Raw genomic sequence first — 26,279 nt, 5'->3', positions numbered from 1 at the left:
TTATGTGGAAAATTGGTTGACTGGTATCTATAGGATGACATAAAATGTCTGGACATTTTAATTGCTGTGTTATTTCTTTAACTGAGTCAATAAAGAATCTATTTTTTTTTTATGGCGGCGCGTTCAAACGCAGCGGCCTGCGGTCTCTTTTAAGTGCAAGTGTGTTTGTGTGTGTGTATGTGGGTTTTCGTTGTTTTTATTTGTCGTTTCATTGGGTGAGCATCATGTACACCAGACTTCAGCTCCTGCAGATTGGATTAAGCAGTAAACAGACAATTACAGCTGAGTTTCTCCGCTCTCGTAACATTTTGGAGGACATCGCCAGAGTTCCGGGCGCTCCGTGGATTACTATCCCCGATGGCAGGCGCCGTAGGCGGTGTCGGGTGAGGAGGCAGAAACGCGGCTGTCGAGCTGGAGTCCTGGTGAGGTTACGGAAACGGCCATACAGACCGCCGCTCCCCAGTGTTTTTCTTGCCAACGTGAGATCACTGGGGAATAAGATGGATGAGCTGAGGATGCTTGTGTGTAAGAACAGACTCGTGAAGGAGTGCTGTATGCTATCGTAAGCTTTGTAAGCTATCGAGCTAGCAGGCTACACAGCACATCGTCATGACAGAACACGGGCCTCTGGTAAGAGCAGAGGAGGAGGGGTGTGGATTTTTATCAATGACATATGGTGCACAAAGACTGTGAGCAGCCACTGTTCTGCAGACCTGGAGTTCATGTCTATTAAATGCAGACCCTTTTACTTGCCCCGTGAATTCACAGCTGTCATGATTATGGCTGTTTACATTCCACCTGGTGCTGACTCTGGCTCTGCCCGCGGGCGGCTACATGACAATCAGCAAACAACAAACCACATATCCTGAGGCTGTCCACATCATAGCAGGTGATTTTAATCATGTTGATTTAAAGATTGTTTCATCAGCATGTTAAGTGTCCAACAAGGGGAGACAACATACTGGACAAGGTGTATTCTAACATCAAAAAGGGCTTCAGAGTGAAACCTCTACCCCACCTTGACCAGTCAGATCACATGTCCCTGCTTGTGAGGTCAGCATACATCCCACTCAGGAAAAGTGCTCCCGTTATATCCAGAACTGTTAAAATCTGGCCTGATGGTGCTATTCAACAACTCCAGGACTGCTTCGAGTCCACAAACTGGTCTGTTTTTGAACATGAGGACTTGGAGCAGTATACAGCAGCTGTCTTGGGATATATCAGGTTCAGCACCGACATGGTCACTGTGGATAAGTACATCCGTGTTTATCCCAATACGAAGCCTTGGATGACTCGGGAGGTGCAGAACCTGTTCCAGGAGAGGAACTCCGCCTTCAGGTGTGGTAATGGGGAGCTGAACAGCGCCGCCAGAGCCAACCTGAAGAAGGGGATCAGACATATCAAGACGGCTTATAGGAGGCGAATAGAGGACTGCTTCCAGGGTCAGGACTCTCGGCGGGTGTGGCAGGGTGTTCAGCACATCACGAACCACCGACCCAGCACCCTGTTGGCAGACTACAGTGATGCCTCACTGGCAGAGAACCTCAATAGCTTCTTTGCCTGTTTTGAGGTGCAGCCACCAGAGACAGTCATCGTCCCCTCACCTGCCCTCAACAGCCACGTCCTCACGCTGGAGGAACAGGAGGTGAGGCGGGTGTTGAGGGAGTTGAATTCAAGGAAAGCTGCGGGTCCAGACGGCGTCTCGGGACGGGTGTTGAGGGAATGTGCAGCTCAGTTAGCCGGTGTGTTTACAAACATTTTCAACCAGTCCCTGAGCCAGGCTGCTGTACCCCCCTGGCTGAAGTCCTCTATTATTGTCCCCCTCCCTAAGAAGACCAGGATCAGTGATCTGAATGACTGTTGCCCGGTGGCACTAACGCCGATTATTATGAAGTGCTTCGAAAAGTTAGTCCGGGCCTACATCACCCCCTGCCTTCCCCCTGGGTTTGACCCTCACCAGTTTGCTCATCGTGTGAGCAGGTCCACGGAGGATGCCATCATTATGGCTCTACATGCTGCTCTGTCCCATCTGGAGCAGCAGGGGAGCTACGTGAGGCTGCTTTTTGTGGACTTTAGCTCAGCATTTAATACCATCCTTCCAAGCAGGCTGGTGATTAAGTTGTTGGACCTGGGGGTGTTCCACTCCATTTGCCGGTGGATCTTGGACTTCCTCACAGATCGCTCTCAGAGGGTGAGAGTTGGCCCTCACATCTCTTCAGCCATTAGCCTCAGCACCGGCTCCCCTCAGGGCTGCGTGCTGAGTCCTTTGCTCTACACCCTCTACACCTATGACTGCACCCCCTCTCACTTTAGCAACAATATCATTAAGTTTGCTGATGACACTACTGTGGTGGGACTCATTTCTGGTGAGGATGAGTCCGCCTATAGAGAGGAGGTGCAGCGGTTGTCGGCCTGGTGTAGGGAGAACAATTTGATTCTCAACACCTCTAAGACAAAGGAGATGGTGGTGGACTATAGAAGGAGGAAAACAGTCATCCAGCCACTGGTCATCGATGGGGACTGTGTGGAATGGGTGTCTGAATTTCGTTTTCTGGGCGTGTATTTGAGAGACGACCTGACTTGGAGCACAAACTCTATGGCTACTATCAAGAAGGCACAGCAGAGACTATTTCCTGTGGGTTCTCAGGAATAAGCATCTGCCACAGAGACTGCTGGTGTCCTTCTATCGCTGCTCCATAGAGAGCATTTTGACCTACTGTCTGTGTGTGTGGTTTTCCAGCTGCACAGTCACAGACAGGAAAGCTCTCCAGAGGGTCGTCACCACAGCCCAGAAGATCACTGGTTGTCTGTTGCCTTCATTAGAGGAACTGTATACAAGTTGTTGTCTCAGGAAGGCAAGACTATAATCAGAGACCCCTCCCATCCTGGACACTATTTGTTTGAATTATTGTCATCAGGCAGACGATACAGGGCACTTAAGGCCAGAACAAACAGACTTAAAAATAGCTTTGTGGGAAGAGCTGTTTGTGCACTGAATGCTGCTGGACCTGCCATTTTATGATTGTGATTGAGTGTTTTAACTAGGTTTTATGTAGAATTTTTAGGGTTATTTATTATTCTATTTATTTATTTTAAATGTGCATTTAAGAGATTGTTTTTAATTTCATTGTCATGCACAGTATTTTTTTTTCTGGTATCATGTACAATGATAAATTTTATTCTATTAAAACCATTAACAATTATGTCTAATTTGTCAGTTATAGCACCATTAATCTGGAGCTGTAAATCTTGTTACTCGTTTCTTTTCTCGTTCTAATAACTTATTTAGATGTTTCCATACCAACTTTCCATTTCCATTTGCTTTATTAGTTGAATCAATAAAGAAGTTTATCTTTGCTTTACGCAGTAGATTGATAACCTTATTTCTCAGTGCCGTAAAGATCTGGCGGTCACTTGTAAGTCCTGTTTTCAGAGATTTTTTTTAATGCATTGTCCCTTTCTTTCATCTAATTCTTAATATCATTATTAAACCATGGAAGAGATTCTCTATGTTGTTTTGCTTCTCCTGTCTTTGTAAAATGTGCCAATGTTTCACTTACTAATTTCACAAAACAATTAGAGCTATCCTCACTGGAATTATTTTCCAATACATTAGACTATTTTAGTTGTTCAAGTTGCACGCCTTTAGGGATGAAGGAGTAGGATATATCCTTGTTTGAAGGGTCCAGAGGTTGTCTTTTTAGCTTTCTCACACAGAAGATAAAATTGTGATCAGAAAGACCAGAAAGGAGATTAAAAATCTTCACAATTCTCAGGTTTATTCGTAAAAATAAGATCAACTGTGGTTTTAGATCGATTTGTTACTCTTGCTGGACCATTTATGATCTGCGCAAGAGTGTGTTTATCAACAATTTGCGTTAGTTTCTTTCTGTCTGATTGATTATCCCAGTTTATGTTAAAATCACCCATAAATAAGATTTCTCTTGAAGAATTACAGTGATTCAAAATAGTTTCAAGCTGGCCATAAAAAGAATCCTTAGCAGAGGGAGGTCGGTAAGAGCAAATAACAGTGAAAGACATTGCAGAATGCAGTGGAGTATTCAATACATTCAAGTTCAATTTCGTCTGGCCATTTAATTAACTCACATTTAAAATTACCGCCCCCCCCCCCCCTTTCCTATTTCTCTGTCTCTTCTAAATACTCTGTAACCTGGCATATTCATCGCTGTTGGAAGGGATGTATTGGTCAACCAACTTTCAGTTATTCCAAGCACATCAATATTGGAGTCACTTAGCAAATGTTCTATTTGCTCTGTTTTCTTGACAATGCTGCGAATATTAATATGCCTAGTAGAATTCCTTTGGTTTCAACTTGGAGTCCCAAATAATTTTTGTGTTATTGAGGGTTTGAAAGATGCACATTTTCTTTTGTTTTGTATTGCAGGGTTCAAAGTCTTAACATTTAATGATGAGGGTCCCTTATTTGAATTATATTTTGTCTTTGATGGTTTATTTGGGGCACACTTTCCAGTTACATCAGTTGCTGTTACCTGTGGTAAATCATCAGCCTGCTGGGGTAGGAACTCTGCTAGTTGAGGTCTAATACCAGTGGGCTGAGGTAAAATGCCAGCTGGCAGAGGTGGAAGGCCGGCTAGCTGAGGCTGTGGAAGGCTGGCCAGCCACGGTGGAAAACTGGCCTAACTGGCTGGAAAATTCATCTAAGAATTCAGAATATGGGCCAGGAGGCCTATATACAGTGACAAAGTAATACAGCTGATTTTCATTCTTCTGACCTTGGCAATACATAGCATTGTGGGCGGAATGGAGAATCAGATGTTCAAAGGGATTATATTTGTGACCCTCAACAGCTAATAAGCTAAACCTACATAGTTTTATAAATAAGAGCAACACCCCCGCCTTGTTTCGCATCATGAGGGACTTGATTAAATGCATATGCTGGTGGGAAGGCCTCATCTTATGTTAATGCGACTAAGGACCTCAGTGGGATTGACAGCTGAACTGTTTGTATTTAGGGGTGGTTCCAGAGTAACATATATGAGATGCCTGGAAGTAGGTTTAGGTTTGAGACATTCCACACGGGTTGTAGGTAGCAGACACAAAATACGAGGTCTGTCCATAAAGTATAGGTCCTTTTTATTTTTTTCAAAAACTATATGGATTTCATTCATATGTTTTTACGTCAGACATGCTTGAACCCTCGTGCGCACGCGTGAGTTTTTCCACGCCTGTTGGTGACGTCATTCGCCTGTGAGCACTCCTTGTGGGAGGAGTCGTCCAGCCCCTCGTCGGAATTCCTTTGTCTGAGAAGTTGCTGAGAGACTGGCGCTTTGTTTGATCAAAATTTTTTCTAAACCTGTGAGACACATCGAAGTGGACACGGTTCGAAAAATTAAGCTGGTTTTCGGTGAAAATTTTAACGGCTGATGAGAGATTTTGAGGCGATTTTGTCGCTTTAAGGACTTTTCACGGTGCGAGACGTCGCTCAGCGCTCTCAGCCGCCGTCATCAGCCTGTTCAAGCTGAAAACCTCCACATTTCAGGCTCTATTGATCCAGGACGTCGTGAGAGAACAGAAGTTTCAGAAGAAGTCGGTTTCAGTATTTTATCCGGATATTCCACTGTTAAAGGAGATTTTTTTTAATGAAAGACGTGCGGGCGGATTGCAGCGTCGGCTCGCAGCCGCTGCGACGCTCCGCCACAGGAAAAACACCTCCGTTGGAAGCCTTAAGGACAAGTTGGAACATGTCCAGCTGTTAATCAATTTCTCATATACTCACTCCACTGAAAGCCATCAAAAGCCGCCTGGATTTTACAAATGGTTATCAACACGGAGGTGTTTTTCCTGTACCGCCGCACCACGGCTGCGTCCCGTCTTTCATTAAAAAAAATCTCCTTTAACAGTGGAATATCCAGATAAAATGCTGAAACCGACTTCTTCTGAAACTTCTCTGTTCTCTCACGATGTCCTGGATCAATAGAGCCTGAAATGTGGAGGTTTTCAGCTTGAAACAGGCTGACGACGGCGCCTGAGAGCGCTGCGCGACGTCTCGCTCCGTGGGAAGTCCTTAAAGCGACAGTATCACCTCAAAATCTCTCATCGGCCGTCAAAATTTTCACTGAAAACCAGCTTAATTTTTCGAACCGTGTCCACTTCGATGTGTCTCACAGGTTTAGAAAAAATTTTGATCAAACAAAGCGCCAGTCTCTCAGCAACTTCTCAGACAAAGGAATTCCAACGAGGGGCTGGACGACTCCTCCCACAAGGAGTGCTCACAGGCGAATGACGTCACCGACAGGCATGGAAAAACTCACGCATGCGCACGAGGGTTCAAGCATGTCTGACGTAAAAACATATGAATGAAATCCATATAGTTTTTGAAAAAAATAAAAAGGACCTATACTTTATGGACAGACCTCGTATTTGCTGGAACAACCACTGGGTCATCCTCAAATTCAGCATCATCCAATGTAGTAATGGGTATTAAGTTTGTAAAGCATATCCCTTTATGCTTTGCAAATATGGAGTTAAAACTGTCTCAATATTTGTAAATGCACGCAGGGTGATGTACAAATAATCACTGATTTGCAAATGTGTTCTGATATCCACAAATGCAAATTTCATATTTGTAACTTGTAAATTGGTCTTTGCAAATAATGTTGTATTTGCAAATATAAAACTTAATTTGTAAAAAAAAAAAAATTACATTTGTAAAACTGGAAATTGTATTTGTGAATTGAGTTTCAACATTTGTGGATCACCAATTACACGCATTCATCGCTTTCCTCTGCGACGTCATTTTGAAACATTCTTTTCGCAAACACAGATCTACAAACAAATGCCGACTGATTCACAAATACACACTCATGCACACTGGATATCCACTAGGTGGCAGTGTGGTTCCATTCATTGATGTGGCAAACTGAAACTATATGCTCACGGATGAGAGAAGACCGACATTTCAGAATAAATCATTTCACATTACCGTAATGGAGGCGTCTGATGGATGGGTATCTATGTGGTGATATTGTCTGCAAGGTCAATTATTTTTTAAAATTATGATGTGTCTGCGGATTTCATCATGGGGGGGGGGGGGGGGGGGGTGTTAGTGTTGTACTCTTTAACACAGTGGTTCAAATAAGCGGATTAAACAGCACTGCGCCTGTGCGTGCTCCATGACACAGACATGCTGCAAAATTCTTCTTTTAAAAACTTTAAAGTTCTAAAAGTTTGCGATGTCCACACGCTACATTTAGCTAAGCATCACACAGGAACCACACAGTGTCACCGCAGCAACCAACCAGTCCCGCTTTACGACAACTGTCGCAACAGCCAGGCTTTGAGTGGCATTTATTCTCGAAACTCCACGGATCCGAGGAAACTGATTTGTATCTACACAGATCAGCGTCCGCAGACTTATAAAACTTGCATGATGTCATAAAAAAAGAACGCTTTGCGATAAGCATTTTAAAAACTCAGTAGCGATCACGATAAAAGTCATCTGGGAGCATATAGTTTCAGCCACATCAATGAATGAAACCACACTGCCATCTAGTGGATATCCAGTGTGCATGAGTGTGTATAAGTTTTATATTTGCAAATACAACATTTGCAAAGACCAATTTACAAGTTACAAATATGAAATTTGCATTTGTGGATATCTGAACACATTTGCAAATCAGTGATTATTTGTAGATCACCCTGTGTGCATTTACAAATATTAATGAGACAGTTTTAACCCCATCTGCAAACTTCCCATTGGCTGGATGGCAGTGTGAATAGCGACCAACATATTTTCTGAATCTAAAATGCAGTTTTGCAATCAGATCCACAAATGCTGAATCACACTTCACAAACAGAATTTTCAGTTTTGCAAATGCATTTTTTACAAATAAAAGAAATATTTACAAATACGCATTTATTTGTTAAAACCAACACACAAGTTACAAATCAGAAATTTGTGTTTGTGCATCACAAAACACGTGTGCAAATCAAGGAATATTTGTAGATCACCCTCTGTTCATTGCAGGTGTTAATGAGAAATTTAACTCCATAAATAAGTCTTTTCACTTGAAAAAGTAAAGATTTGCATGTACGCACTGCCTTTAAAACAGACACACTGTTGATCGGTGCTGCACTGCATCATGGGAATTTGGTTCATTTTTTTCTTATAATTATCTTACATGTTAGTTTAGCAGTGTTATTAGTGTTTTTATAGTTCAAGTTGTTAGTTTGGTGTCACCGTCTGCACTGCTGTATGTTAAAAGTAAAAGACACTTGTTTTTGCAGCAGCTGGCAGCTGCCCCGCCCCCTCTGCTGGGGGAGGGCTGAGCTCCTCACAGCGGCCTGACTGCTGCAAAGACCATGACAGGAACTAACATGTTTGGTTTTAGGGATTACAAATGTTTTTGACCATTAAGCTTTACTCACTATGCCAGCAAAAACGTTAGCGCACTGAAAGTTAGCGGAACCACATTTAGCAAAAGCTAACTGGTCCACTGATGGTTTTCAAAGTTAGCTGAAAAGCTAATCTGCTAACAAAAAAGTGAGCTTCACTAATTAGCAGTTAGCGGATTAGCAGACATGTCAGCAGGCCACAGACCTCCTCTTACCATGCACCTGTTCTGAGGAACTATCGGAGACAAAACTGTCTGATTCTCTGGTGTCATTCAAATCCAGGTTAAAGGTTCATTTGTTGTCCCCAACGGTAAGAACATCTCTCTGGTGTCACAGTGGATGTATGAAAGTTTGGATAAAACCTACAGCTTATTTTCCAAAGTGTCTGCTTTTTTATTTACAGGAGCACTGACACAAGTCTGGAACAGTTCTATTTCTACACTGTACCTCTGTTCTGTTGCAGCAGGAACCAGGTTTTGTGTTCCCCTTCAGTATTTAATGAGCCAAAATCAAACTTTACAGCAGTGACACTTACTTGCAGGCAGGCTGTTTGGCCTAAACCCGGGCCGGTGGGCTGGTGGAACACCATTACATGCTTTTTCAACATTCCCTCCATCTACATCCTGGCCTCTGAGGACAACAGAATCATCAGTCAAAAGACAGGTTTCAAACTGGGATCCCTGTGAGCCAACAAAGAACCTTCAAAAATGAATTATTCAGATGACAGCGCTAATTTACAAACAAACGACTGTTACGTTAAGGCCCACTGACACTTGCACAACTTTGAATCATGCACTTGCACACTCTGTGTCATATAGGAGAGTAAACTCGTCTTTAACGGGTACAGACTGAACGTGAGAGGGGCGCCGGCGCGTGCATCTGCACAAAGAGAATTTTTAAATGTTCAAAAAATCTTTCACACAAATGTCATGCAACGTGGCCCGATCTTCTCACCAACACTACGTGCAGCTCATCAAGTGGAGTAAAGAAGAAGTGAATAGAGAGTGATTGCGTCAGTGCACTGCATCAGAGCGCAGCTCGTCTGAATGATTATAACAAGATGTTAAATCTGTCATAAACAGAAGTACACATGTACACAAGAAGAAAACAACATGCAACTCTTTTACCAAGCCATTACAATATAAACATGACAATTACCTTTTTAGAAGGCTCCAAAGGCTTTCTCCAACTCGTTCGGCACGTGCGCAAACGGCTGCTGCTGGAGCGGTCCTCTGTGATTCAGCATGCAATTAGAGCCGCTTTCAGCAGCCAACTTGCAGAGAAAAAAGATTAATCCTCTACAAAATAATTATTTTCTATACGCAGCATCCAGTGGCATCAGCGCGTGTTAAGGTTTGGAGCCTGGACTAGACAGAGTAGAATCCCAATATGCAAGGACAGACAAACCCAAAAAGTAAGTTCCAAAAACAGCTAAGATTTAATAATTAAATAGTGTCCATTATAGAGGGTTTTCACGTGACGTATCGGTCACGTCATTTTGTGTCCCGTGGCCATTCTGGATTACAACGCGGTGGCTGCTGTGATACGCTACGTGCATTTGGTGAACAACTGCAGAAGCTTTAACATCGGTGTGAAGAAGCCTCACGGCACTGTGGTGCTGAGAGAGATCCGCCTCTACCAGAAATCCACTGCTCCCAGAATTGTATTTTATTCTGCAATAAAATGATATAAGAATACATAAAAATACTGCTGAGGATAACACAAGAACGCTTCCAATACGGATGCTTATTTACATTGTGATCCTCGAGCACCGAGCTGCTGATCCGCAAGCTGCCCTTCCAGCACCTGGTGAGAGAAATCGCTCAGGACTTCAAGACGACCTCCGCTTTCAGAGCTCCGCTGTGATGCTCTGCAGGAGGCCGGCAGCTTCCTTGTTCACAATATCGCAGTGTGACACTGTCAGCCAGTTTGTTACATCACCACTAAATTCACTATCTGGTATAAGATACGGATCCACTGAACCAACTGCTACACATCGATCACGATAAATAGCTTTATCCCGAGGATTTAAAGCATCGTAATAACTGTACATTCTCTCCATTTTTCTATCACGCGCCAGCCTCCTTGTAATCCAGAATGGAGACGGCACCTGTCCTGCAGCAAATCGGTCACGTGATTGAAAACCCTCTATACACAAAAACAGGTGAGGGGAAGGATATAACAAAAATACAATCTACTCCCACAGGGGTGTGGAATCCAAAATGCAACAGAGGTGGGGAAAGTTTAACCAAAAATACAATTCACCTCTGAGCAAAGAGTGAAGGGAAAAACCCAGGAGCTAGTGATGGGATGAACAACACTGGTGTGTCAACACTGTACCGAGCACACAAGAGTGAAACCCCGTATCGGTGCGTGTATCGCTTTAAGAAAAAATCACGTGACCGATACAGGAACTGTGTCGTTCGCGCCAAATTGTGTTCATAAGGAAACAAACTGTATCGACATGTTGCGGATTTGTTGGATGGAGTTTTGCTGGTGGATTTTTTTCTTGCCCTCACCTTGTTCCACTGACTTCATGGATCGTTCAAAGACGTTTCCCCAGTCTGGAATAATTTTGGTCTTTTGACGCCAAATAAGGTAAATCTTTGTTTACTGTTATTTTTCCAATTAGATATGTTTGTACTCCTTTACAATACTGGAAGAATAACCAGAAAACATATCCACACCTTTATCAACTCACACTGAAATCTTTCTGCTCACCATCTTCATCTGTACCCTGTGAAAGAGTTTTTTCTAAGACAGGGGAACTGGTGTGTAAGAGGAGAAATCGCCTTGGAGCAAAGACACTTCAGAAACATTTGTTCCTCAATAAAAATGCATAAATGAATCTATTTTCAGTCTTTTATTTCGTATGCTTTGACACTTAAGTTAACAAATTTCCATACATAAGTTACAAATTTTAACTCTGAATTTTATTACAGACAAATTTGCTATATTTTACAAACCAACTCAGTTCAGCATTTACACAAACAAGGTTTTAAGCAAACTTGAAACTCTTCTCATGAACAACTTAACTCCACACACAAATTGAGCACATGAAATTATGCAATGATGAGATCATATTTTAAATAGAGGACTGGCGATTAACTATTTCACTTTGCAGCACGGTAACTTTTCCATCTTATTTACCTGCAATGACTTTATAACTACTGCAGGGGTCACTATTGAGCGACCAACACAGTTTGTGTAGTGTGTCAATACAATCCTTGAGGTATCATCATCCCATCACTACCAGGAGCTACAGGAGTGAAAACAAATGACCAAAATACTAAAGTCCAAAGGAATCAACTGCACACAAAACTTGACAAGAAAATACTAGAAAAAAATCCACAACAAAAACCAGTATAATACAGACCACCTCTCACGCACAAAGACGAACAAACAACAGACCTCCAAGGAAGAACAAACTGAGGAGGTTTAAATAAACTGGCTAAATGAGAAGCACCTGGGAAGAGCTGCAGCTGGAGGAATCAGAAAATCCATGTGATAATCAAAACTAAACAGAAGGGGGCAGCAGAACCAAGGCATCTCTGAAAGACAAACCATAACCTAAGACCAAGACAGAACCCACTTAAATAATATGAGATGAATGCAAACAAAACCAAAAACACTCATGAGAAAATCAAAATACTGGGAAAGAAACATAATGCACATAATAAAAAGAGTAAACCCAAGCCTAGAAATGAACCTGAAATGCTCAATACAATAAATATAACTCAGAAAATAACATGCAACCATAGATGAAAACATCAGAAAGCATGTAAATAAATCAAAACACCTGACCCAAAACCTGGACTGCAAAACTAACAAAGAACAATTAATAATCAAACAGCAACATACACAGTTGCACACTGAGGGGGCGTGTCCCATACAGAAAACAGTTGCACACTGAGGGGGCGTGTCCCATACAGAAAACAGTTGCACACTGAGGGGGCGTGTCCCATACAGAAAACAGTTGCACACTGAGGGGGCGTGTCTCACAGAAAACAGTTGCACACTGAGGGGGCGTGTCCCATACAGAAAACAGTTGCACACTGAGGGGGCGTGTCCCATACAGAAAACAGTTGCACACTGAGGGGGCGTGTCTCACAGAAAACAGTTGCACACTGAGGGGGCGTGTCCCATACAGAAAACAGTTGCACACTGAGGGGGCGTGTCCCATACAGAAAACAGTTGCACACTGAGGGGGCGTGTCTCATACAGAAAACAGTTGCACACTGAGGGGGCGTGTCCCATACAGAAAACAAAGGCATGAGCAGCAGACTTAAGATTAATGCGACCCGGCAGCGAGGTGGATGACGTGACAGACAACAGAACAGACGCACAACACCACATCTAAACAAACACGTTTACGAGGTCTATTAGAAAAGTATCCGACCTTATTATTTTTTTCAAAAACCATATGGATTTGAATCACGTGTGATTACATCAGACATTCTTGAACCCTCGTGGGCATGCGAGAGTTTTTTCACGCCTGTTGGTTACGTCATTCGCCTGTGGGCAGTCTTTGAGTGAGGAGTGGCCCACCCTCTCGTCGATTTTTTTCATTGTTTAGGAATGGCTCAGACTGCTGCTTTGTTTGATCAAAATTTTTTCAAAACTGTAAGGCACAACTGAGTGGACAACATTCGATAAATTCAGCTGGTTTTTGGTAAAATTTTAACGGCTGATGAGAGATTTTGTTCTGGTAGTGTTGCTTTAAGGACGGCCCACGGCGCCTGACAGCAATCTGCGCTTCGAGGCGGCAGCGTCTCGCCGTTTCAAGTTGAAAACTTCCACATTTCAGGCTCTGTTGACCCAGTAAGTCGTCAGAGAACAGAGAACTTTCAGAAGAAGTCGGCATGAGGAGTTTATTCGGACATTCCATTGTTGACGGACATTTTGTAATGAAAGAACGTGCGGGCAGAGTGGCATGTCGGGCTGGACCCGACCGTGGGGGGTTGCGACAGGAAAAACACCTCCGTTGGAAACCTTAACGGGCAAGTTGGAACATGCCCAAGCTGTTAAACAATTTCTCAGTTACTCACTTGTTGAAAGCCATCAAAAGCCGCCTGAATTTTACAAATGGTTTTCAACACGGAGGTGTTTTTCCTGTCGCGGCGCACACAGATTTGCCGAGTCGTCACGGAAACGACTCGCGAATTTGCGCACACGTCTTTCATTACAAAATGTCCTTAAACAGTGGAATGTCCTCATAAAGTCCTCATGCCGGCCTCTTCTGAATCTTCTCTGTTCTCATGACGTCCTGGGTGAATTAAGCCTTAAATTAGGATGTTTTCAGGTTGAAACAGGCCGACGACGGCGCCTGGAAGTGCTGCGCGACATCCCGCTCCGTGGGAAGTCCTTACACCAACAGAAACACCCCATAATCTCTTATCAGCCGTTAAACTTTTCACCGAAAACCAGCTTAATTTCTCGAATCGTGTCCACTCGGATATTCCTCACAGGTCCAGAAAAAATTTTGATAAAGCAACACGCGCCGTCTCGAGCAGCGTGTGAAACAAAGGAATTCAGCCGAGAGGGCAGGACCACATCTCACTCAAGGCCTGCCCACAGGGAAATGACGTCACCGACATGCGTGAAAAAACTCACGCATGCGCACGAGGGTTCAAGCATGATTGGTGTAATCGCACGTCATTCAAATCCATATAGTTAAAAAAATAAAAATAAAAGGGTCGGTTTATTATCTAATAGACCTCGTAAACTCCAGAAAGACAAGACTACACCAGAAGACAGGTAACTAGAAAACAGACAGAGTGTAAAGAACAGACACACCTACTGCAGACAAAAAGGACACGCCCAAACAAAACAGAGCTGCAGACACATGAAGTGATTTGGACAGACATGCAGACAAAGACACACTGGGAGAGGAAACAGATCAGCCATAAACCAAGAGCTTGGTCCTGCAACAGGAAAGCAGATGCTCAAAGGACAGACAACACAACAAACTAATAAAACCCCATAATCAGAACACAACATAACAGCGCGTGGCAGCCGGTGGAACAAAGCACAGCATCCAGCTGAGAGCAGTGGGTGGGATCATAATGACGACATGCTTGCAAGTGCGTGTATCAAGTGTCAGCGCATCTTTACTACATCTTTACAAACATCTCAAACTGCTGCTAACATTAGAATGCAGCTGTGGTTAAAAAATTAAGACTTGGAGGTGAAGTGTGTTGTCTCCTCTGTACAAAGCGCTGAACTGGGCAATGCATGTGATGCTCATGCACATCCACACGCTGGTGGAAAGTCCATATCTCCTGAAAATAACATTCCTGACTTTTTCCAATGTTACGGCCCAGTCATACGGCATACAACAATTCCTGCACAAAGGGAAAAAAGTAAAAAAAGTCACAAATTGTTGAGAAAAGGTGGACGAATGAGCTTAGCCTGTAAATCAAGAGCGCAAAAAGGGAAGAAAATGGAACAAAATGAAACTGAAGCTGACATTGATCTCGACATTTTAAATGAAACGCGCCTGGAGCCACTGCTGGAGCAGTGTTTGTCTGCATCTCTGAGTTCCAGGACTCCGCGCTGGGACGGAGCTCATAGCACCTGAGTCCTGGAGAAGCTGCAAACAGAAGTGCGTGATCCGACCCACTGGGGAGATGATGAAAACTTTTTATTTGATTAGCATTCAACCCCCCAAATGAAATACAATTACATATATACATACACACACATATTCAACAAAAAACATTTCAAAAAGGGATGACACTAATCAAAAAGGTATAGGCTGAAGCTCAAGCTTATTATGCCTAACCTTTTTACAAAAACAAATTCAACAATATGAAATATAAGAGCAAAAAAAAAAAAAAACTGAAGCACTTTAGAAAAAATAATATATAAATAAATACAATTTCACAATAATACAACCAAAAGTTACATTAATTACATTATCATTCTTCATACTTGATTTATACGAGGTCTGTTAGAAAAGTATCCGACCTTTTTATTTGTTTCAAAAACCATATGGATTCGAATCACGTGTGATTGCGTCAGACAAGCTTGAACCCTCATGCGCATGCGTGAGTTTTTTCTCGCCTGTCGGTTGCGTCATTCGCCTGTGAGCAGGCTTTGAGTGAGGTGTGGTCCACCCTCTCGTCGTTTTTTTTATTGCGAATAAATGTCTGAACGATTTGGATCTTTGCTGCATCAGTTTTTTTCCAGAAACTGTGAGAGACCTCCAGGTGGACACCGTTCGGAAAATTAATATGGCTTTCAGGGACGATTTTATGGGGATTATACAGATTAAGGAGTGTTACTGCTGCTTTAAGGACCGCCCACAACTCCTGAGAGCACGGCGCGGTCCCAGCCCCCATCGACAGACTGACACCCCGCTGAAACAACCAGATCATTTCCAACGTGAAGGCTTTGTTGATCCGGGACCTCGTCTGACTTTCACAAAAAGGCAGAAGATGTGGACATCAGCACTTTTTCGGCACATTCCACCGTTACAGGAGTTTTTTTCATGGAAAGAAAAGCGGAGGGACGCTCCACAGAGCCGTTCATTACGCGGGACAAAACCACCTCGGTGTTGGTCTCACAGGACAGCTTTCAGGTGGATTTCAGATGGATTCCGGTTGCTTTTCAGTCGTGTGATTATCCGATTGTGATTGTGCATGAGCTGGACATACCCCAACATGTCCTTTGAGGCTTCATCACGGCGTTGCTTTGCGCCATGCAGCTCCACCGCGACGCGCCGAACTCCTCCGCACGTCTGTCTCAATGTGCCGATAAAGTGCTGATGTCCACGTCTTTTCACAATTCCTGTGCTAGTCAGACGACATACCGGATCAAGACAGCGTCCAGTTTAAAAATGAACGGCACATTCCACTGTTACAGGAGTTTTTGTCATGAAAAGAGGAGCAGAGTTCCGCGCGTTTTCATCTATGCTGCCCCCTTCTGTTTAGTGAAACCAACACGGAGGTGGTTTTGTCCCACGTAATGAACGGCTCCGTGGCGCGTCCCTCCGCTTTTCTTTCCATGAAAAAAAACTCCTGTAACAGTGGAATGTGCCGAAAAAGTGCTGATATCCACAACTTCTGCCTTTTTGTGAAAGTCAGACGAGGTCCCGGATCAACAAAGCCTTCACGTTGGAAATGATCTGGTTGTTTCAGCGGGGTTTGAGCCTGTCGATCGGTGCTGGGACCGCGCCGCGCTCTCAGCAGTTGTGGGCCGTCCTTAAAGCAGCAGTAACACTCCTTAATCTGTATAATCCCCATAAAATCGTCCCTGAAAGCCATATTAATTTTCCGAACGGTGTCCACCTGGAGGTCTCTCACAGTTTCTGGAAAAAAAATTGATGCAGCAAAGCTCCAAATCGTTCAGACATTTATTCGCAATAAAAAAATGATGAGAGGGGTGGACCACTGCTCACACAAAGCCTGCTCACAGGCGAATGAAGCAACCGACAGGCGTGAAAAAAGTCACGCATGCGCACGAAGGTTCAAGCTTGGCTGATGCAATCACACGTGATTCAAATCCATATGGTTTTTAAAAAAAATAAAAAGGTTGGATACTTTTCTAACAGACCTCGTATAGTTCTGTAATATTTTAGTTTTAAACATGTTTTTAAATAATGAAAATTAAGTACACCTTTTTAATTCATTGTCACAGCTATTCCATAAATTAACACCTCTTATAGAAACATCTTTGCTTTATATTTGTTCGTATCTTAAATTTTTTGTAAATACTTGTTCCCTTCAAATCATATTGACTCTCTCTGATTTCAAACAGCTTCTGAATATTATTGTGTACTTTATACATTATCTGTGCCATTTTAAATTCCACTAAATCATAAAGTTTGAGGGCATTACTGTCAATAAACTAAGCATTATTTGATTCCCTATAATTTGATCCATTAATAATTCTTATAGCTTTTTTTTTGCATCCTAAAAACAGGAAGAGTGCTAGTTTTATATGTGTTACCCCATATCTCTAGACAATAAGTAATATATGGAAGTAGTAATGAACAATAAAGTATGACTTTTTGTTAAGGACATCCTTTACTTTATAAAGTATAGCATTAGTTTTTGACATTTTAGATTTTACTGTTGTGTGGGCCGCTGAACAGGAGGTACTGCTGGCCCACCACCACCAGATGGCGCCCTGCTTGGAGTGCGGGCTCCAAGCACGAGAGGGCGCGAGACCCAGAAGAAGTGACAGCTGTCACTCATCCTCTGCACCAGCTGTCACTCGTTCATCATCACCACCATAAAAGCCGGACTGCAACTCCACCTCCCCGCCGAGAAATCGACTACCATTACCAAGGTAATTTCTCTGTGAACTTAAGACTGTGTATCTGTCTAAACTCTTCTTTGCAGCCGTTTTCCTGTCGGTGAGACTCGTCTGTGGAGGTGGCGTTTGAGGTGTTCAGCGACGGCTTCGCAACACCTCCCACCCAGATAAGTGCTCAAGCAGGAGCTGCACGAGTGTGTGCTTGGAGGTGGAGGCGCTTCCTCCCTCGTTAACTGTGGATTTACTGAGTCTGCGGACTCACACTCACTCATCATATTTCTGCTTTCTGCCAGCAGTACCAGGGTCGGCAGCCGAAGACAGAGGCCACCTGGGGACTCGGGACTTGGCGGCTCCGGTGTTCTTCAGACCGTTGGTGGTGGAGGCCGTGTGGGACGCAGCTTCTCTCTCGTCGGGGGTTTTCTATCTTCGAGCCTGCCCACACGTCACCTGGTGTTAAATTGACTGTGCAGATTACAGTACGTTTTGTTGTGTATTATCGCAACATTAAATTGTTACCTATTTGGCTTATTCATTGTCCGTTCATTTGCGCCCCCTGTTGTGGGTCCGTGCTACGACACCTTCCCAACAGGATTTCTCGGCCATCGTCATGGATTCCGAGGGGCGTCAACCCGAGCTTGAACGGCCAATGGAAGAGCCAGGAGCGCAGGCGTCAGCGGGAGGCGTGTTGAGTGAGCTGCAGCAGATCTTAACCGCCTTCACGGCTCGGTTAGATTTAGTGACCGAGCAGAATGTCCTCCTTAATCGGAGGGTGGAGGCTCTCACCGCCAGGGTGGAAGCGCGCGATCAGGGCGCTGCTGCAGCCACTCCTCTGGCTGGTCCTGGGCCTGTATCAGACGTTCCACTGGTCGTTCAACGAACCCCCCCCACCGTCCCCTGAAGCATACATAAGCCCTCCGGAACCGTATGGGGGCTGTGTCGAGACGTGCGCGGACTTCCTCATGCAGTGTTCGCTCGTCTTTTCACAGCGCCCTGTCATGTACGCATCAGACGCTAGCCGGGTGGCTTATGTTATTAATTTGCTTCGAGGAGAGGCACGCGCATGGGCTACAGCGCTTTGGGAGCAGAATTCACGGCTCCTAACGTCTTATACTGGGTTTGTACGGGAGTTCAAACAAGTGTTTGATCATCCCAACAGAGGCGAGACCGCTTCGAACGTGCTGCTGTCGATGAGACAGGGGCGCCGTAGCGCAGCCGAGTATGCAGTCGACTTCCGCATCGCGGCAGCGAGGTCCGGCTGGAATAACGTTGCGCTCCGCGCCGCCTTTGTAAACGGACTGTCCCTGGTCCTTAAGGAGCACCTACTGGCTAAGGAGGAACCGCGGGATTTTGACGGGCTTGTCGATTTAGTTATACGCTTAGACAACCGTTTAAACGAGCATCGTCGGGAGCAGGCCGGGGGGCGTGACCGGGCACGAGCCGTCCCTCCCCCTTCCGGTTCCGACAAGGTGACGTCGTCCCCACGCTTCACTGCCAGAGAGCTCCGTGTGGCTACAGCTCCCCCTGCTGAGGAGGCTATGGACACGAGCAGGGCCAAATTAAGATCAAATATCAGACAAAGGAGGCTGGCCCGCGGGGAGTGTTTTGTCTGCGGCTCTTGCGAGCACATGCAGAAGGACTGCCCCCAAACGGTCAAACTACAACGCCCGTCCTTAGAAACTGGGCTAAGGGTGGGCCATAACACGCACGCGGGAAAACCCCGCGAATCTGCACGAATCCCAGTAACAATCATTTGTGGGGATTTAACCCTTCACGCCCCAGCACTGGTAGACACGGGGTCTGAAGGGAATCTGCTGGACAGCAGATGGGTAAAGGAAGTAGGGCTCCCTCTGGTGGCTCTGCCGACACCATTGCGGGTGCGAGCACTAGATGGCACCCTGCTTCCATTAATCACACATCAGACACAACCAGTGACTTTGGTTGTGTCTGGGAATCACAGGGAGGAGATAGTGTTCCATGTAACACCTTCTACCTCCCGAGTGATTTTGGGCTTTCCATGGATGGTGAAGCACAATCCCCGGATAGATTGGCCGTCTGGGGTTGTCACGCAGTGGAGCGAAACCTGCCACCGGGAGTGTTTAGGATCCTTGGTCCCTCCCGGCACTACGGCTAATGAGGAGGTCAAAGTCCCCCCCAATCTATTGGCGGTGCCAAAGGAGTACCATGATCTTGCTGACGTTTTCAGCAAAGATCTGGCGCTCACTCTTCCCCCGCACCGACCGTATGATTGTGCCATCGATTTGGTCCCGGGCGCTGAGTACCCGTCCAGTAGGTTGTACAACCTCTCACATCCGGAACGCGAATCAATGGAGACCTACATCTGGGACTCCTTAGCTGCCGGGCTGATCCGGAACTCCACCTCCCCAATGGGTGCTGGTTTTTTTTTGTGGGTAAAAAAGACGGCGGACTCCGTCCATGCATTGATTACAGAGGGCTGAACGAGATCACGGTTCGCAACCGATACCCGTTACCTCTGTTGGATTCAGTGTTCACGCCCCTGCATGGAGCCCAAATTTTCACTAAATTGGATCTTAGAAACGCGTACCACCTGGTTCGGATCCGGAAGGGAGACGAATGGAAGACAGCATTCAACACCCCGTTAGGTCATTTTGAGTACCTGGTCATGCCGTTCGGCCTCACTAACGCCCCCGCGACGTTCCAAGCTTTGGTAAATGACGTCTTGCGGGACTTCCTGCATCGGTTCGTCTTCGTATATCTGGACGATATACTCATCTTTTCCCCGGACCCTGAGACCCATGTCCAGCATGTACGTCAGGTCCTACAGCGGTTGTTGGAGAACCGGCTGTTTGTGAAGGGCGAGAAGTGCGAGTTCCACTGCACTTCTTTGTCCTTCCTGGGGTTCATCATCTCCTCCAACTCCGTCGCCCCTGATCCGGCTAAGGTTGCGGCGGTGAGAGATTGGCCCCAACCAACAAGCCGCAGGAAACTACAGCAGTTCCTAGGCTTTGCAAATTTCTACAGGAGGTTCATTAAAGGTTACAGTCAGGTAGTTAGCCCCCTGACTGCCCTGACCTCCACCAAGGTCCCCTTCGCCTGGTCGGATCGGTGCGAAGCCGCGTTCCAGGAGTTGAAACGCCGGTTCTCGACTGCACCAGTTCTGGTGCAGCCTGATCCTGATCGCCAGTACATAGTAGAAGTGGACGCCTCTGACTCAGGGATAGGAGCCGTGCTATCCCAGAGCGTGGAGGCTGATAAGGTTCTCCATCCTTGTGCCTTTTATTCCCGGAGGTTGACCCCCGCTGAACGGAACTATGACGTCGGCAATCGGGAACTTCTTGCGGTGAAGGAGGCTCTTGAAGAGTGGAGACACCTGCTGGAGGGGGCATCGTTGCCCTTCACGGTTTTCACGGACCATCGGAACCTGGAGTACATCTGGACCGCCAAGCGGCTGAACCCCAGGCAAGCCCGCTGGTCTTTGTTCTTCGGCCACTTTGACTTCCAGATCACGTATCGCCCCGGGACCAAGAACCAAAAACCAGATGCATTGTCCCGGGTGCACGAAGAAGAAGCCAAAGCGGGGCTGTCGAACCCCACCGAGACCATCATCCCCGAGTCCACTGTCGTGGCCACCCTCACCTGGGACGTGGAGAAGACCGTCCGGGAGGCCCTGACAAGGAGCCCGGACCCGGGGACTGGCCCCAAGAACCGACTGTACATCCCACCAGAGGCAAGAGCTGCCGTATTGGACTTCTGTCACGGGTCCAAGCTGTCCTGTCATCCCGGAGTGCGTAGGACCGTGGCAGTAGTCCAGCAGCGCTTCTGGTGGGCGTCCCTGGAAACCGACGTCCGGGACTACGTCCAGGCCTGTACCATCTGCGCCAGGGGCAAGGCAGACCATCGGAGGACGACGGGCCTCCTCCAACCCCTGCCAGTGCCTCATCGCCCCTGGTCTCACATCGGCCTGGATTTCATCACGGGCCTCCCGCCGTCCCAGGGCAACACCGTGATTCTCACGATAGTGGACCGGTTTTCCAAGGCGGCCCACTTCGTGGCCCTCCCGAAGCTCCCGACGGCCCAGGAGACGGCAGACCTCCTGGTCCACCACGTCATGCGGCTGCATGGGATACCATCGGACGTTGTATCAGATCGTGGTCCCCAGTTCTCTTCACAGGTGTGGAAGAGTTTCTGCAAGGAGCTGGGGGCCACCGTGAGTCTCTCGTCCGGGTACCACCCCCAGACCAACGGCCAGGCAGAGCGGGCCAACCAGGAGTTGGAGCAGGCCCTTCGGTGTGTCACCTCCGCGCATCCGGCGGCCTGGAGTCACCATCTGGCCTGGATCGAGTATGCCCACAACAGCCAAGTTTCGTCTGCTACCGGCCTCTCCCCTTTTGAGGCATGTTTGGGGTACCAGCCCCCATTGTTCCCACTGGTGGAGGGAGAGGTCGGTGTGCCCTCGGTCCCGGCCCACCTCAGGAGGTGCCGCCGGGTGTGGCGGACCGCCCGCTCTGCCCTATTACAGGCCCGGACGAGGGCTAAGACCCATGCGGACCGCCGACGTTCCCCGGCCCCCACATACCGGCCCGGGCAGGAGGTGTGGCTTTCAACAAAGGACATCCCCCTTTGTGTGGACTCCCCTAAGTTAAAGGACAGGTACATTGGACCATTTCAAATCCTCAAGATCATCAACCCGGCCGCAGTGAAGCTCCGACTCCCGGCTTCACTGCGGATCCACCCTGTATTCCATGTGTCCCGCATCAAGCCATACCGCACCTCGCCCCTCTGTGCACCTGGACCTACGCCGCCTCCTGCCCGGCTCATCGACGGGGAGTCTGCTTGGACGGTCCGCAGGCTCCTGGACGTCCGTCGTAAGGGCCGGGGGTTCCAATACCTGGTGGACTGGGAGGGGTATGGACCTGAAGAACGCTCCTGGGTGAAGAGGAGCTTCATCCTGGACCCGGCCCTCCTGGCCAGTTCTACGCAAGACACCCGGACAAGCCTGGTCGGGCGCCAGGAGGCGCCCGTTGAGGGGGGGGTCCTGTTGTGTGGGCCGCTGAAGAGGAGGTACTGCTGGCCCACCACCACCAGAGGGCGCCCTGCTTGGAGTGCGGGCTCCAAGCACGAGAGGGCGCCAGACCCAGAAGAAGTGACAGCTGTCACTCATCCTCTGCACCAGCTGTCACCCGTTCATCATCACCACCATAAAAGCCGGACTGCAACTCCACCTCCCCGCCGAGAAATCGACTACCATTACCAAGGTAATTTCTCTGTGAACTTAAGACTGTGTATCTGTCTAAACTCTTCTTTGCAGCCGTTTTCCTGTCGGTGAGACTCGTCTGTGGAGGTGGCGTTTGAGGTGTTCAGCGACGGCTTCGCAACACCTCCCACCCAGATAAGTGCTCAAGCAGGAGCTGCACGAGTGTGTGCTTGGAGGTGGAGGCGCTTCCTCCCTCGTTAACTGTGGATTTACTGAGTGTGCGGACTCACACTCACTCATCATATTTCTGCTTTCTGCCAGCAGTACCAGGGTCGACAGCCGAAGACAGAGGCCACCTGGGGACTCGGGACTTGGCGGCTCCGGTGTTCTTCAGACCGTTGGTGGTGGAGGCCGTGTGGGACGCAGCTTCTCTCTCGTCGGGGGTTTCTATCTTCGAGCCTGCCCACACGTCACCTGGTGTTAAATTGACTGTGCAGATTACAGTACGTTTTGTTGTGTATTATCGCAACATTAAATTGTTACCTTTTTGGCTTATTCATTGTCCGTTCATTTGCGCCCCCTGTTGTGGGTCCGTGCTACGACACCTTCCCAACATTTACATTGTTTATATGAGGTTTCCAACAAAGCTTATGATCGACTGTCACGCCAAGAAACTTATTTTCATACACTCGTTCAATTTCAATATTATTAACCCTGATTGCACCCGGGTTTTTAATTTGTCGAGTGGCAAAAACAATAAACTTTGTTTTGTTCAAATTCAGAGATAACTTATTAATGTCAAACCAGTTTTTTATATATTTAATTCCTTTTCCACTGTAGTCAGAAGCTGTTCTAGGTTTTTACCAGAACAGTAAAGAGTGGTGTCATCAGCAAATAAAACACACTTTAATAGTTTGGAAATATTACACATATCATTGATATATAATATGAATAATTTAGGACCCAACACCAACCCTTGAGGGACCCCACAGGTAACCTTCAACTGATTTGATTTTACATTATTTAGTTGCACATATTGATATCTGTCATCTAAATAACTTTTCATCCATGTGTATGCTAACCCTCTTATACCATATCTCTCCAGTTTATTCATCAATATATTATGATCAATAGTATCAAATGCCTTTTTTAAATCTATAAAAACACCAACAGTATATTCCTTATTATCCATTGCAGTAGAAATGCCTTCCACGAATTCCATCACTGCCATTGAAGTGGACCTTTTTGCTCTAACACCATACTGGTTATCACTTAAAAAATTATGTTTATCAATATATTTATCAAGTCTATGAACAAATAATTTTTCTAAATTTTTTGAGAATTGTGGAAGTAATGATATAGGTCTATAATTGGTCAATTTGTATATTTCCCCATTTTTATAAATAGGGATTACTTTTGCTGTTTTCATTTTTGAAGGAAAAATACCAGTTCGAAAAGACAAATTGCAAATGTATGTGAATGGTTGCACTATATACTCTATAATACTTTTAACTAATAACATGTCAAAATCAAAACAATCTGTAGACCTTTTATTCTTAAATGTTTTCACAATGACAAGTATTTCTCTATCATTTACAGCATTAATAAACATGGAGGAAGAGTTTTTGATAATATGTTTATCTCTTTCATAATTAATTCTTGACGGGAATTTCTTTTGCAAGGTTATAACCAACATGTACAAAAAACTCATTAAATTCATTTACTATTTCTTTAATATTATCAATCTTAATATCTTTATCTGCTATAAAATACTCTGGATACTCCTTCCTTTTGGAACCCTTTCTAATTATACTATTTAATACTTTCCATGTTTCTTGTGTGTTACTCCTGTTCTGTGCGTACGTCAGTGGAGCCACCTGCTCTGGTTCCTCATCCAGAACAAAAGAGGGATCATCATCATCATCAGAATCTTCACTGTCTGGTTCAGACTCTGACGACACTCTGCGCGCTCCGTCTTGCTCCAATTAAAAAAAAAAACCCTCAAGCGCTTGCCCCACCACCACACCACACACGCTAAACACTCCACCAAAATAATACACACTGCAAACAGCAAATATTTCTCAAATCTCTCAAATACCAAAACTCTAATTGCTGTCTGTACACCTGAAATGCGCATGTACAAGTCAGGAGAGAGAGAGAGAGAGAGAGAGAGGGAAAGCGAGAGAGAGAAAGAAAGCGAGAGAGAGAGAGAGGGAAAGCGAGAGAGAGAGGGAAAGCGAGAGAGAGAGAGAGAGAGAGAGAGAGAGAGAGAGAGAGAGAGAGAGGGAAAGTGAGAGAGAGAGAGAGAGAGAGAAAGACGCTGTCTGTCTCTCTGCCTTTTTTTTCAAAACCCTGGTGTCTTTGGTGTTTCTGAAATACACACCCATCAACGATCGTGTCGGCCGTCACCTCCATGGAAAAAAACTAGGCTGATCATGTTCTTGCAAAGCTCCCTGCTGCTAACAAATACACAGTGATCAAAATCACTTCCTAAAAACTTCTGAAGTGTGAGACTGAAAGGCCAGCAGGCTCTTGTATCTGCGCGGGCTGGAGGACAGCAAGCACTTCAGAGTTCATGGACAGAATGCTGCAGCTCCGGCCAGACGTTTTGTGCAGCCAGTCCCTCCTCATGTGCATGCACCACTGGATCAACACCATGATGACAGACTGCCGTGCACTGGTGGAGAGGACAACAAATTGTTCCTGGCCAGCCAGCACCACAGTGTGACCACGGCAGCACTCGCCACATCACATGCAGCAGCAGAAGCCCCACATCGCACACCAGCACCGCCGTGGAGGAAGCAGCTGCATCTCTCAAAAGCGCTGATAATCCGGCTTCTGTACTGTGTGAAAACATTCAGCTGGTTGAACGAAGTCAAACTAAATGCCAACATTACAAAAACTAAGCAAACAATAGAAAAACCGTTAACAACTACAGCAAAACAAAATACGGAAGAATTGAGGTTTTCGGCAGCATTCTTTCAAATTTTTCAATAGTTTAAAAATCCTGAAAAAAGCGCCAGCTGCAGGAACAAAGCTGCACGAAGGTTAAACGATGCCAACGAAACTCAACGAAAGTCCAGATTTCTTGTTTTGTTTGGGCTTTGTTACCCTTCGTTAAGCGCCGTGTGGCCAGGCCTTTAGAAATACAGTAGGATTTTCAGGCAGCCTGTAAAAACAGCGTCATGGCAGCGTTTCAGACACATGTACACACAACCAGTGTGTTGTGGAGAGTTTCAAGTAAGTGTTCATGGTGGCAGTTATACTGGGATTAAAACAGTGCCGTCCTCCGACACATCAGGATCCAAAATCTGCAAGACTCTCTCAAAAAAAGTTAAAGCGTTGGGGGTGGCGCGTCATTTCTTCTGGCTCGTAGCAAGTCCATTATCTCCTGAAAATAACATATTCCCAATGTTTCCAAGCATATGCTCACAGGTCCGCCGATCTAAATGAATACTGAGCATCACTG

General features: G+C 45.9%; 1 protein-coding gene across 1 annotated transcript in view; it reads right to left on the bottom strand.

Moving 5' to 3' along the window:
* LOC117505821 overlaps positions 1-26,279 on the bottom strand; it is a 75,383-nt gene that overhangs the window by 10,304 nt on the left and 38,800 nt on the right. The window contains 1 exon segment of the mRNA XM_034165362.1: positions 8,912-9,006. Within this exon segment, the coding sequence (XP_034021253.1) occupies positions 8,912-9,006 (95 nt within the window).

The sequence above is a fragment of the Thalassophryne amazonica genome, unplaced genomic scaffold, assembly GCF_902500255.1.
Source record: "Thalassophryne amazonica unplaced genomic scaffold, fThaAma1.1, whole genome shotgun sequence".
In the NCBI taxonomy this organism is placed as follows: domain Eukaryota; kingdom Metazoa; phylum Chordata; class Actinopteri; order Batrachoidiformes; family Batrachoididae; genus Thalassophryne; species Thalassophryne amazonica.
This window is presented reverse-complemented; position numbering and strand designations above follow the sequence as displayed.